At 31.7% G+C, this 13,724-nt stretch overlaps 2 protein-coding genes across 8 annotated transcripts in view; one reads left to right on the forward strand and one right to left on the reverse strand.

Annotated features, from left to right (window-relative positions):
- The window catches only part of LOC145284539 (cytoplasmic dynein 2 intermediate chain 1-like), a 149,383-nt gene extending 148,217 nt beyond the window's left edge, over positions 1-1,166 (forward strand). For all 6 annotated transcript variants that reach the window (XM_080133437.1, XM_080133440.1, XM_080133438.1 and 3 more), the window contains one exon: positions 959-1,166. In XM_080133437.1, the coding sequence (XP_079989563.1) occupies positions 959-1,069 (111 nt within the window). In that variant the 3' untranslated portion in view covers positions 1,070-1,166. The remainder of the gene's footprint in view (positions 1-958) is intronic.
- A 1-nt stretch (position 1,167) lies between these two features.
- Positions 1,168-13,724, reverse strand: part of LOC145284541 (protein lifeguard 1-like) — a 164,378-nt gene continuing 151,821 nt past the window's right edge. For both annotated transcript variants that reach the window (XM_080133444.1, XM_080133445.1), the window contains 2 exons: positions 6,164-6,211; positions 1,168-3,526 (listed from right to left, as the gene is read on the reverse strand). In XM_080133444.1, coding sequence (XP_079989570.1) covers positions 3,380-3,526; positions 6,164-6,211 — 195 coding nt within the window. In that variant the 3' untranslated portion in view covers positions 1,168-3,379. The remainder of the gene's footprint in view (positions 3,527-6,163; positions 6,212-13,724) is intronic.

Consider the following 13,724-nt stretch of genomic DNA (forward strand, 5'->3'; position numbering starts at 1 on the left):
ATTGAAAAGACATTTCCAGCTATACCATAGCTGGAGATCTTGTGAAATAGACCTTTATGTCATACTCTATCAAAGGCCTTTGATATGTCAAGGACAATTGCCCTTGAAAGGAAGCCTCCGTCGAGAGTTTCGCTAATCCTATGAGAAATAACTGTAAGCACATTTGCTGTAGATCTAGCAGAACAGAAACCATATTGAATGTCACTAAGAAGGTTATTTTTGCTGAGGTGGTTGACTACTTCTCTACACAAAAAAAATCATATAAATTGATCAAGTAGTTTTATTTTTAAATAAGAAAATCAAATTTTGTGGCTAACCAAACAGCAATTATATCACAACACTATTTTGAATAGTCTCCAAATAAAAGAGAGAACTTCAAATAATTCAAACTTACAAGATTTTAGAAAGCCATTCTTAATGTAGGAATATTGGAAAAACTAGAATTAGTTTAAAAATAAAACTACTTGACCAATTTATGAGATTTTTGGAATATATTTTTTTTATGTCATAGATACATACATAACATAGATATTTCATCATTTTTATTTTTTTAATATGGGGGAATTCTGGACAAGCACCGATTTTTAATTAATAATAAAAACTTTCAATTAAATACAATTATTAGTACTTATGCAGAGAAGGTATTGTGCTGAAATAACATTATTTAGAAACCCATTGGGGAGGGAAGGGTATTATGTAACTATTCTGTACTTTCACCTAACAATTTAATAAACAAAAGATACTGTAAAACTTGAACGTAAGATTTAAAAAAATAGCACTTCTCTGCATAAGTATTCAATTATCTTTTCACATCACTGTAGAACTGACTAACATTATTTTGCATTTTAAAACATTTGAAGTTGAATTAATTAACTTCAAACACCTTTTAAATAAATTAATTGAGTAAATTAGCTTACATATAAAACAAAATGATTTTCTCCAAATATTTATTTTGCAGATTTTATGTTTTGCTAATGGTCGGATTGAAGTGCACCACATTTCTGAAAGATTTTCTGAATGTCAGACTCTGGAAATGGATTTTTTGGAAAACTATCTTCACAGAATGTAACCGGTCTCCTTTCCTTGTTGAAAAATATTTCTGTATTCTAAAATGTATATACATATTTTTGTTCTTAACAATATTGATAAAATAAAAAAATAAACAAATTTTAGGCAAATATCTTTTAATGAATTTCAACAATACAATTCAAAAGACATGGACATGAGATATAAAAATGAGTTATAAATACCATTTTTGGTCCAACAAACCATATCAAAGTGATAAAATAGCCTAAAAGTTTTTTATTTAGAAAAATAGCTTTATTTTTTTACTGTCTGATAGTTGACAGTCTACATATGTATATACAAATGCCAGTAAAGCAATTTACATGCAAGAAACCATACCTCATATGATGTGTATAATTTGAAGCTTTTTTTTTATTTTTATCTTTTGGTCATAGTCATCCCTAAATGAAGCCAGATGATCATACAACTGAGGTCTTTTACTGGAGTCAGTGTAATTTTTTTAAGATAATAGAGTGCTGGTGTATTATCTAAAAAAAAATGCATTTTAAGTAAAAACACTATGTAATTATGTGTTATGTCGAAATTAAAATAAAAAAAATGATAGAATAGAAAATAATTACAAAAAATATATTGAATAATGCAGTTTTATCTGGGGGGGGGGTTCTATTACGGATACATGACAAACTGATTTATCTCTCATTTTCGGTTAACTTATGTGATTTCAAATTAGAAAATGATGGACCAAGAATATACAATAATAGCAATGTTTTTTTGTTTTTTTTTTTGTAATAAATAGTTCTAGCAGATCTTATATTCGAGCATTAAAAAATATTTTTTATTAATTTTGACATGACACATCAGTATGTAATAGGTTCTTTTTTTTTTTTTTTTAATTTAAAATGCATTTTTTATCCATTTATAATGCACAAGCACTGATAATTAATATAGTAATTAAAAACTTGATGTTTTTATTTTTTTTACATACAAAATAATAATTACAGTAAGCTGATTGATAAATTTGACAATTATTAGCAAATTCCTGTAAACAAAGAGATAGATAACTTTAACAAAAGCAGATGCATATTTAATGAGAATGAGTGATTTTTTAAATTTTATTTCAATGACATTTATTTATTTTTAAGTTTGTACTTAATCATAGTTATGATTAGAATTCATTAAGAATTAAATTTTCTAGAAGCAATGACAGTGAAGTGGTAGCAGCTAAAAAGATCTCTGCCGACCGATTGCAAAACTTGCCTCTAATCAGAGACTCTCGGCCTGTTATAGGAATGGCCATACTTTTAACACACTTTGTAGCTGCAGTGATCTGAAACATTCGGTTAGGAAAAGTAAAAAGACGTTAATTACAAAAGGTATAAATATTCAGTTTTCATGTATGTTGATACAAAATACATGTTGGAATAATAAAATAAGATTGTGTGAGCAACAGTTCTGTAATATCATTTGTAGTAGAAATTGCTCACAAAAGTTGCTTGTTGCTTTCAAATGTCTGATAAAAACAAATTCTGTTTGAGAGAAAAGGCACAAACAGGAGGCACCAGTGGAAGAATGTCAACATAAAAGAGAAGATTCTTCATATTATTTGGATTATTCTGATTACTGTTTATAATGTTTCGGCTGATGTAACCTTTGACCTTCTTTGGATGTGTATTGCCAAACTTGGGAATCTGCATCAAATTCCAAGCAGAACCCTTTATTTAATCCATGGGAGTAGTATGTGCTTGCAGACCCATGGTGTAGTGAATAAAGTACTTGGTAAAATTCAGCTGTAAGTTACACTCTTGTGGAGGTTGGAGGTTCAATCATCAGTGCAGGCAACACTCAAAATATTGCGAATTGTAAATTACTCAAGACTTCTATCCAATCATGGCTGATGGAATGAGAACAAGCTAGCCTAGTATTGTTTGAAATTCTGTGCATATTTCCTAGTTTAACAAGATACACCTTAACAAAGTTAGGTTACATCGACTGAAACATTGTGAATAAAACACCCAAAATGAGAACAGTAGTCTGAATAACCCAAATTATCAATCCTCATCTCAAAAATTCAGAAACATATTAGAGATTTGTTTTTTCTCTGTAGTTTCATTTTTTTTTATAATCAATCTACCACAAAATGTGACCTTATAACAAAACATAATCAGCAACAAATAGTCTATGAATTTTTTTAAAACTTAGTTTTTACAAATTAAAACAGAATGATTTTTTTTTTTTTTTTTAATTTTTTTTAGAACTGGAAAATAAATTCTTCCTAACTTTATGAGTATATTTAAGAAATATTGAGAACGTTTTGTTTTAAAGTTGGTCAGAAAGAATAACAAAAAGCTTATTTTTATTCTGATCGTCCAAGACAAGAAAGGATGATAAGGAAAAGATTGATAATATCCATGTACAACTGCAAAGCACCAAAAATATATTCCTCAGGACTCAGCTCAATCTTCTTTCCACCCATGATTACTTGCGTATCAAACACAAGAAACTGAAAAGAAAAAGACAATTTCAATGCACATTTATTTATAGATATTAATAAACATCAATAAAACACAAAAGTTAATTTTTAATTCTCCACTTTATAATAAAGATCAACATGCATTTATTTGTGCGTATATATATATATATTATTTAGAAAAAATAATGTGGATAATTATATTTTAAAAATAATATGTATGCCACTCCCCATTTGAGGGTACCAAAATTGGTTAAAGGGAAAATTATTTCCAACTCACATTTAGGTAAAAAATGCAATTTCGTATATATAATTGAATTCATTCAAAAAGTATCGCAAAATAAAAACAAATAATATCTACATATATATATATATATATACATACATACATACACACACATATAGATATATAGTTATGTTTATATATTTGTATGCACAGGATTCAGTGAAACTAATTAACTGATCAATATGAATTTGGGAAATTTGGGCTATATTTAGTTTTATGCAAAGGGGATGGATGGTTTTATGAAAATTAAAACTGATTTTTGTGAAATTTTCAGAAATATTATACATCAATTAATAAATATTCCCTAAGTTTCAGTTTCTTTAAAGTATTCTAAAGCGGTTCTCAAAAATATTTCAAATTAGAGGTTTAAGCTTAAGAGGTCTAAAGAAGAAATTGAAATTCAGGGAATTTTCTTAATTTGTACCTAATGACTATGGATCAAATTTAATGCAAATCTAAGATAGTGGAATTTTCAAATGGAAGTTTGCGCCGGGACGTAAAAATTTACAGGTTAGTATCTGGGAGTGCATTTAAACCGCTGAGAGAGATATACTCTATCTTCATTAAGAGATGCATCTAGAAGGAAACTCTAATGTAAATCCTGAGGTCTACTATCTGCCATGTCATCTAGTTCCAAAAAGTGTGTATTATCCTACACAAAGCCTTCACCATTAAAAATAAACTAGCACGGATACCTGACATTGCCTAGGATTAAATGATGATCAACATGTGTTTTACACTCCCATATTTTATCATCGAATATGGTGAAATCGCCCATTTTTCAATCAAATCGATTGTCTGCTCTAGTTGGGGATCCATTGAGATGTACTAAAAGAAAGCTTCACATGCCTCCCCACAGTGTAAGTCACTGCGGGGAGGCATGTGATCCACAATACTTGTAGTCTATGTTGCACTGAAGATAATCTACTGTTGATTTTATAAAATTAATTTTTATATATATAATGACTTGAATTAAAATTTAAAATACAAAAGTCAAGTATCATGCTTCAACTGTGCTCAAAACACACACATTCATTTCAAATATGCCCTTGTCATATCAAAGAACCTGCTGTTGATTTTATATGCATGGCCTTACTGCTTATGCAGGGATAATGGTTTGAATTTAAGTTTTAAATGAAAAAGTCAAGTATCATAGTGCAATTATGCTTTAAACAGAAACATTCATTTTGAATGCACCCCTGTCATATCAAAGAACCTGCTCTTGATCTTATATGTCCATCCTTTTAGTTTGCATGGTAATAAAATTCAAATGCACTTGTGATATTAGGCTGTGTAAGGTATTAATTTTGGTCAAAATCGCCTGTTCATTCTTTCATTGGAATATTTCAATTATTGATACTTATTCCTATACAAACCCTATCTCAGAACGCTGCCAGGCACATAAAGTACCTCTGTGTGAAATTTCATAAAAATCAACCCAACCGTTTTCAAGTCCATAAAGAACAAACTCACATACACAAAGGTCCTTTTATATAATAGTATACCATTTGTGTGGATTTCAGACAACTTAGGAGAGTCCATTTTTTTTTTTTTTTTTTTTTTCTTTTACACACACGTTATATCGTGGGATATGTTAGGATCAATATAACATAAAATATCTAATCGCAGGGTGTCTAGCCTTCACGTGGATATGTTGGCAATGCATGATGAAAGAAAATAGCCTAAGGAATAATTTTGAACAAATAAGAAAATCCACGTTTATTATGAAGACACACACACGTAATAACAATTCAAACCTAATACATGAAAGGTTAGAAGTCCAAGTATGATAAGAGGAACAAATGGGAGTGATGTTCCTTTCTCCATTTTGAAAGGTATTGTTTTCCCTCCACTCTCTACTTCTGGTCGTTGATCTCATGAAAAGTCGCGAGAATTTAAAGTCTAGGATTCGGACAGGGGTGGGGGGCAACTTTGCCCAAAGAAGTAAAGAATTACTTCCCTTGCATTATACTTTTGTATCGTCCTAACAATATATATATATTTGTAGTCATCAACATACAGTCCTGTTTTGTTGTATCACAACTCATCAGTGCCGCTAGACTAGCACCTCTCCCAAGCCAAAGATTGAACCTAGAACCATCGCGTTAATAGTCAACAGTTCTACCAATCGAGCCAAGGGAGCGATGCCTGCAAATAATCTTGCCAAATGTCTATTTTAAACAAACATTTGTCCACCACTTTTATAGTGCTCAAACCGCTTATTTATAAACAAACAGTGAGCCTCATATTTTTCAGCCAATTAAGCAGCAGGTGAGATTATTTACGATGGTGCTATTCTTCAGGTTTTCAGAATTTAAAAAGAAGATTTTTAACTTTTTTACATTTTTGCTATGATCAGAAGAGCCAAAAAATAAAATTCTTACCCAAGCAAAAAGCAGAGCTATAAGTGCACCGTAGACATTGTTCATGATCTGTAAGAGAAAGATAGAACATAAGATAAAAACTATGACAATCTTTTACTGAATATATTTAAATCAAGTTAACAAAAATATCTATTTCTGTTTGTTTGCTTTATAGCACATCAACTTTTTAGGGGTTATCCTTCAAGCCGTGCACAAACAATCAGCCGATTGCAGGTCTATTCCATTGGGCACAACATACACACTCCATAAGTTACATAGAAACATATTTTTAAGTACACATTAAATAGTTTTGCATCGTGGAATGTAAAGATATAGAGCAAATCTTTATTTTTTCAAATCCTAAAAATATTATCTATTATATAAAGCACAGTTGTCTGTGCGTATGTTTGTATGTCCAGCTAAAAGTTAAAAACTTCAAAACAAACATCCAAAAAGTCTGTATTTTCGTGTTGCCCTGGATGAATGATATCTAAAAAAAATTTTTAATTATTCATTCTCTGAGGATCAACTCTTTTTTTCCTTTCTTTTTTTGTTTCTTTTTATTTCCCAGCAAATAAACTCAAGGTTTCATTGATAATTATAACGATTATAAAAAAGATGAAAGGGTGCTTGTGTAGATTGATGATCAATGCATTTCAGGTGAAAACATTATGTATTTAAGTATCTTGTTGAAATTAGTACAAATTCAAAAAAATTTTGAAAAATGATTACAAGTATAAAATTATCAAGTTTAACGATTTATGAAGTGTTATATGCTTAAATGTTGGAGAGTTCAAAGATCCAGTGAGAGATAACTGCAATCAATAATTTTGACTAAATAACTGTATACCGCTAGATCTCAAAACATAATTGTGACTGATTTTTTTTATTCAAAATATTTCTTCCACATCATCTTCTGGATCATTTTTTGTAAATTATACTAATTTCGACATGACAAGTAAGTACATAATGTTTTCACCTGAAATGTACTGGGTTTAAGGACCAATTAACACAGACACTTTTTTGTCTTTTTTATAATCATTATAAATTTTTACTTAAACTGAACTAGCTAACTTCATTAATCAGAACAAAATCCAAAGATATCCCATCTACTTAGGAATATTTTTTCAGCAACTTAACAGTTAATTTTAGATTTCTTTAAAAAAAGATGGATTTTTGGAATATGGCAAGCCATACCAATTGCAACTAGCGCAGGAGCACTCAAACAAAATAAATATACAGATATTTAAAAAAAATTTTTAAAATGGTTTCTTCGCCTGGGCAAAGTTGAGTAATGATAGCTTAGTATTTCTTTACATAGCAATACAGATGAAAAAAAAAATTAAATCTTAACAAATATAAAGTTATGACAATATCTGTACCCCATGTCATTGGGTATTTTTCTCTTTTTAAGACCATGTTTTATCACTTTATTTTTTTCAATAAAAATGTTATATATTCATTAAAACAAGATATTAAACAATGAAACTTGCCATATAAGGCTATTTTTGTGCAAGAAATAAATATATGTCATGAAACTCCCCAGAAAGTAACAATTTCCAAGTAATCTGAAGCAAATAACATAATTCTGCTGCAATTTTTTTTTTACCCATTAAAAGTTGAATTGTCATGTATTTTATGAATAAGTAACTGAAATCTAATACTAGAACTATTTTAAGATAAATACATACCAAGATTTTCTAAATAATTATTTGCATAAATTATAAGCCCCCCCCCCGCTCTCCAATTCTATTATTACAAGATTTTTAAAAATAAAAGCTTACATAACTTTGATAATTATTGACAGATTTTGAACATGAAATTACTTCTGTAAACATAGTAAAGTGCATGAAAGGCTGAAAGTAGTCCCATCCTAACACTCGTTTACCTAAGATTAACATTTTTTTTACATTTTCATTTTTCTAATTGCTCAATAAGTTCACTCAGTAAAACAAATAAACAATTTTAATCTATATAAACATAGAACTACATAACATTTTATAGTGAAAATGTTCTTTCATATTATAGATTTTCAGTTAATGCTTCCCCCTCCATTCCGATGTAGGGGACTACTATTATTTAGGTAATTACATATGAACACCCTGAAAAATTTAGTGGAAAAAAAAAAAAATTTCTATTTTAGAATTTAGTATAAGGGGATGAGTTTCGCATATAAATTTTACATAAGTTTTTTTGGGGAGAGAGGGGAGATGATCTGTTTTTATTCTTTTTTTTAAAACGATTATGTGCAGTTTTAAGAAGGTCTTTGTTGGGGGGGGGGTCCTACTTTGATTAGGGTTAGTGGTAGTATAATAAGAGTTTTTCAGAAGGGCCATATCACTCAGATTTAGAATTAGTGGTAGGGTAAGTAATAATTTTTATTTTACTAACTTTTCAATGTGAAAAAATAGGGGGAAGGGGAGGCTAACTGCTCTAAACAGCTATAATGTGGTGATCCCTTGATGCAATCAGGTGGTTACTGGCAGACCCTAGTTGTGGCAGTAGGATTCGGTGCAGTCCCACAAGTCCAAAGAGACCCAGGCTTGGCTTCAAAAGAAGTGCTATGACTTTGTACCATTCGCTCACTGCCCCCCCTCCTCCCCAATCTGAACCTGCTGGGCTACTTCATTTGGTCGTACATCGAGAACATCAACATGACCTCCCATAACACCAAAGCCAACTTGATTGCTGCCATCTGCCGAGTATTCACAAAGTTCTTGCCAGCGCTTATGGAAAAAGCATGCTCCCAGTTCTTAACACATATCAACGTGGTGATTGAGGCTGAAGGTGGCTACATTGAATAGACGTCATCTCTACTACATAATCAAGTTACCTGAATTGATTTTTTTGATAAATGTTTTAAAATAAAGCTGTAGTGTTGTTTTCTTTAGGGCGACAATTTTATCGTTCCACCCTGTAGTTATGCACAGCCAATTTTAAGACTAGCGGCAAACACTGTGGACTGGAGGTATGTTCAACGTCAGCTGGCCTTCCATGTATTTTCACCAATCTTGAAGTGGTTCAGGACCTATTGCATCGTGAATGAACTCTCCCATGTTGCTGTGCGCAGCATGGCCAAACTAACAAAGTCTCCTCTTTGGTTATGGGGCAAGATCTTGCATCGCGTCCAGATTTGTGTATTCGAGACAAAATGGTGCCAGCGAATCTGCAGAATTTAGTGGAGACATTATCAGACAAACACGACCAAACTTTTGAGAACTGTAGCTCTAATTGGTTGGATCTTGCAGCAATCGAAAAGGATCATGTGAACAAGTGCCCAATAAATCCAGACTTTCATGCCTTTTCTGATCTCGGAACAAATGAGGTTACTCATTGAATATAGATTTCTTTTGAAGAAATACTATATCTATATAAATAAAAGAGTAGGCGTAAATATCTAACAGGTAAACTCTTTTACTACTGGTCACATAGCACTGAAATTCTCAGGAAATAATATTTATGCACCAAGGGTGGTTTATAGCGAATAATATCTTTGCTTACATACATGTATATCGCATACAGATATCGGCAAATTTATATGTAAAATGTTCATTAAGCATTAGCTGACATTTTGACAGTTTTTTTTTGTGCGCATGCACGTACATTTGTTTTTTTCTCAGGCTGGAATGCTCGGTTCTTTTTAATTTCAATTCTAACAAATGACACCAACTCATTTTTTTATGTTTTTGTATTGAAAAAAAAAATCATACGTAAATTTTACTCACGGTTTGAAATTTGTAAATATGAAAACAAACCTATATATCTTTTTTACGATCTCATTTACTTTATTTCATACATATGTTTAAGACGAGGAGGGTTATGACACACGGAATATGGACTGTGCTGAAATAATAATGTTATTTAGAAAGCCATTCTTAATATGATACTTAATAATATGGAGAGGAGAAGGTATTATTTAAACTATTCTGTACTTTCACCTAACAATTTATTAAATAAGAAACTGACACATTATTTCTATTTTTGTTTAGTATTAGTCAACATTAAGTATCTGTTTCTCAATCCAATTTCTTGATTAATTTAATGTAAAGCAAGTGTTGCCTAATCACTAACTGCACTATGAAATATTTTTTGAGTAGCATGAATTTTAAATAAGGTGCTTATACAGTGAAGTACCCATATTAAAAAAATACAAACAATTTATAATGAAATTATGAATTTTGAAAAACTGCCGAGTCATTTTCCAGAAGTAACGTCATGTGTTGATGATGGAGGTGGGGGGGGGGAACACGATTATGTTGCTTTAAAAAGTACTCTGGAGGCCGCCAGGGATTACCAAACCTTTTTTTTTTTAGGTGATGATGAAGAGGGGGCCAGTAGATGATTTAGCTGAAATGCTACGTTAGACAGATACTGCACTTTGATCTTAGCCAAAAAGCCAAATAAGTGTAATATAGTTTTTTTACCAGGCATTACCTCCTTCTAAAAAACAAAAAAATACAAAATAACCGACACAGCAGATATTTTAAGAGGTGGGGAGGGGAATATGGAGTAAGTCCCAGAAATGGCTGAAGCAGTTTATGATCTCAAAAATACTTTATTGCATACATATTTTTAAAGAAGTAGGGATGCGGAGTCAGGCCTGGAAACGGCTGAAGCAGTTTACGATATCAAAATTACTTTATCTAATATATAAAAGCTGAAACAGTCTACAATTTAGACATTACATTATTTCATGTATGTTTTTTAACAGTGGGGTGGGGGATATAGTATCAATCCAGAAAATGGCCGAAATTGTTTACGAGTTAAACATTACTATATTTCATTCATATTTTTAATAGTAGGGTGGGGAATATATAGAGTCAGTCCCATAAATGGCTGCAACATTTTACGTTTTAGACATTAATTTATTTAATGTATATTTTTAACAGTGGGGTGGGGAATAAAAAGTCAGCGCCGAAAATGGCTAAAACAGTTTACGATTTAAACTTAACTTTATTTCATGTATATTTTTTACAGACAATATTAGATAGTTATTATTTTCGTAAGGGGGGGGGCGATAATGTGGGTTAAAATTATGAAAAATGATTGTCGAAATTAGTAACATATCCAAGAATTATGAAAAATGATGAAATGTGAATAAATCGATTGGTGTGTTTGTAATGAAAGAAACTACTCAGACAAATCAAAATTATTATTTTCGTAAGAGAGTTGGGTGGAATGATAATGTAGGTTAAAATTATGAAAAACGATTGTCGAAATTAGTAACATATCCAGGAATCATGAAAAATGATGAAATTTTAATTAATTGATTGGTGCGTTTGTAATTAAATAATCAGATAAGAGAATATATCAAAGCTATTTTTTATGTAATAATGTGGGTTACTGATGTAATGGAATGACCTAACATCCTTTCATAGATTAAATGAACTATACTCTCTCACATGACTGAGAGAGAAGGAAAAAAGACAAGAAGAGAATAAGACAAGATGACAAGGAGAGAGAATTGGAGAGAACTTGGTCGTTTACTGTCTTAGATGTGGTACCATAAATAGTAGTGAGTAAAATTTACGTATGATTTTTTTTTTCAATACAAAAACATAAAAAAATGAGTTGGTGTCATTTGTTAGAATTGAAATTAAAAAGAACCGAGCATTCCAGCCTGAGAAAAAAACAATATGGTTTCCGTTCTGCTAGATCTACAGCAGATGTCCTTACAGTTATATCGCATAGGATTAGCAAATCTCTCGACGGTGGCAATCTTTCTAGGGCAATTGCTCTTGACATATCTAAAGCCTTTGATAGGGTATGGCATAAAGGTTTACTTCATAAGATCGCTAGCTATGGTATAGCTGGAAAAGTCTTCTCAATTATTAAATCATTTCTTTCTGATAGGTTCATAAGAGTAGTAGTTGAGGGGCAAAAATCAGAAGCTCACAGTATTAATGCCGGTGTCCCTCAGGGATCCATCCTGGGCCCAACTCTTTTCTTGATCTACATTAATGATCTTCCAAATCATATCCTTACATCATTTGTAGACATTTATGCTGACGACACTACCATTTATGGTACCACATCTAAGACAGTAAACGACCAAGTTCTCTCCAATTCTCTCTCCTCTGATCTTGAGCACGTAGTACAATGGGGAAAGAAGTGGCTGGTTACTTTTAATGCATCTAAAACCAAGCTTCTCTCTTTACATCATCAACATTCTAATCCACATTTGTCATCAATTGAAATGAATGGCTCTCGTCTTCAGGAGGCCTCAAGTTTTGACAAGCTTCTGGGCTTGACCATTACTCCTGATCTTAAATGGAACACGTATATCAAATCTGTTGCCAAGGCCGCTGGAAAAATGGTGGGATCTTTCTATCGATCCAGTAGATATCTCACTGCTGATGCTATTCTCTACCTATATAAGAGCCAGGTACGTCCAAGGATGGAATACTGTTGCCACATCTGGGCAGGAGCTGCTAGAAAGGACTTGTCCTGCCTTGATAGAGTTCAAAATAGACTTCGTAGCCTCGTAGGAGATGTCCTTTTCTCCTCCTTGCAACCTCGATCTCACAGAAGAGATGTTGCGAGTTTGTCTCTGATGTATCGTTATTTTCATGGAAAGTGTTCAACTGAGCTTCAATCTATGGTCCCCCCTCGCCAAACTTTCACAAGAAACACTCGTCTAGCTGTAAACACTATCAATAATTTCCCCGACTCTTTATCTGTGCCTAAACCTAAACGTAGATTCCATGAACAAAGCTTCTTTCTTAGAACTGCACGCCTGTGGAATTGTCTTCCGTTTTCCTGCTTTCCGGCTGACTACAATATGGTTGTGTTCAAGTCTAAAGTAAATAAGTTCTTGATGAGCCGTTCCATATAAGTTATTAAATTTACCACATTTTCATTACTAATGATTACTATATTGACCAATTTCTACTGTACACTCTTTAACCCTTATCCTTGAGTGGCCTCTGGGCCTTGATAATGTGGTGATGCCTTTGTAAAAAAAAAAAAAAAGAGTAACTCTTATGTCACCTGTATTCCCTTGTAAATAAACCCCTTTGTCTTTCACCCATAACCCCGTGTTTCTTGCTGTATTCTTATTTAAAGTAAGGATATAACAAATGGCGACTGGGTTCGAACTCACATATTGGAAAACAAAGAGAAGAAAATACTGCACGGATAAATTCAAATACTGAAAAAAAAAAAAACTAAGACATACAAAAAGTAAGTTATATTTTTTTTTAATCCAGTCTGTTATGGTCCTACTGATAAAAAAAAAAAGAAAGAAAGAGAAATTGACATTTCACGAAGCATTTAAAGGAACAATTTTTGAAAGTATCCATTTCAAATTTCTTTTGTTTCATAAGAAGAAAAAATATGGTGGAAAAAAACACGTGTAGGCTGTGTTTCAGTGTCAATTTTGTGTGTTGCAAAAACGTCTACAAAAGAACGTTTTTTTTTTGTGGTTTAAAAAAAACAAACTATTCAGTGAATTTATTTAATGCTTTATGCAGGTACTGTTAGCCTTTTGTTTTATTACTGTGTTAAAATAAAATTCTTCAACATGGAACAATTAGCTGAGTTTACAAAAACGATACAATTAGCACTGGCAGCTCAGCAAAGT

The sequence above is a fragment of the Euprymna scolopes genome, chromosome 9 (genome assembly GCF_053919585.1).
Source record: "Euprymna scolopes isolate OS-2025 chromosome 9, ASM5391958v1, whole genome shotgun sequence".
Classification (NCBI taxonomy): Eukaryota; Metazoa; Mollusca; class Cephalopoda; order Sepiida; family Sepiolidae; genus Euprymna; species Euprymna scolopes.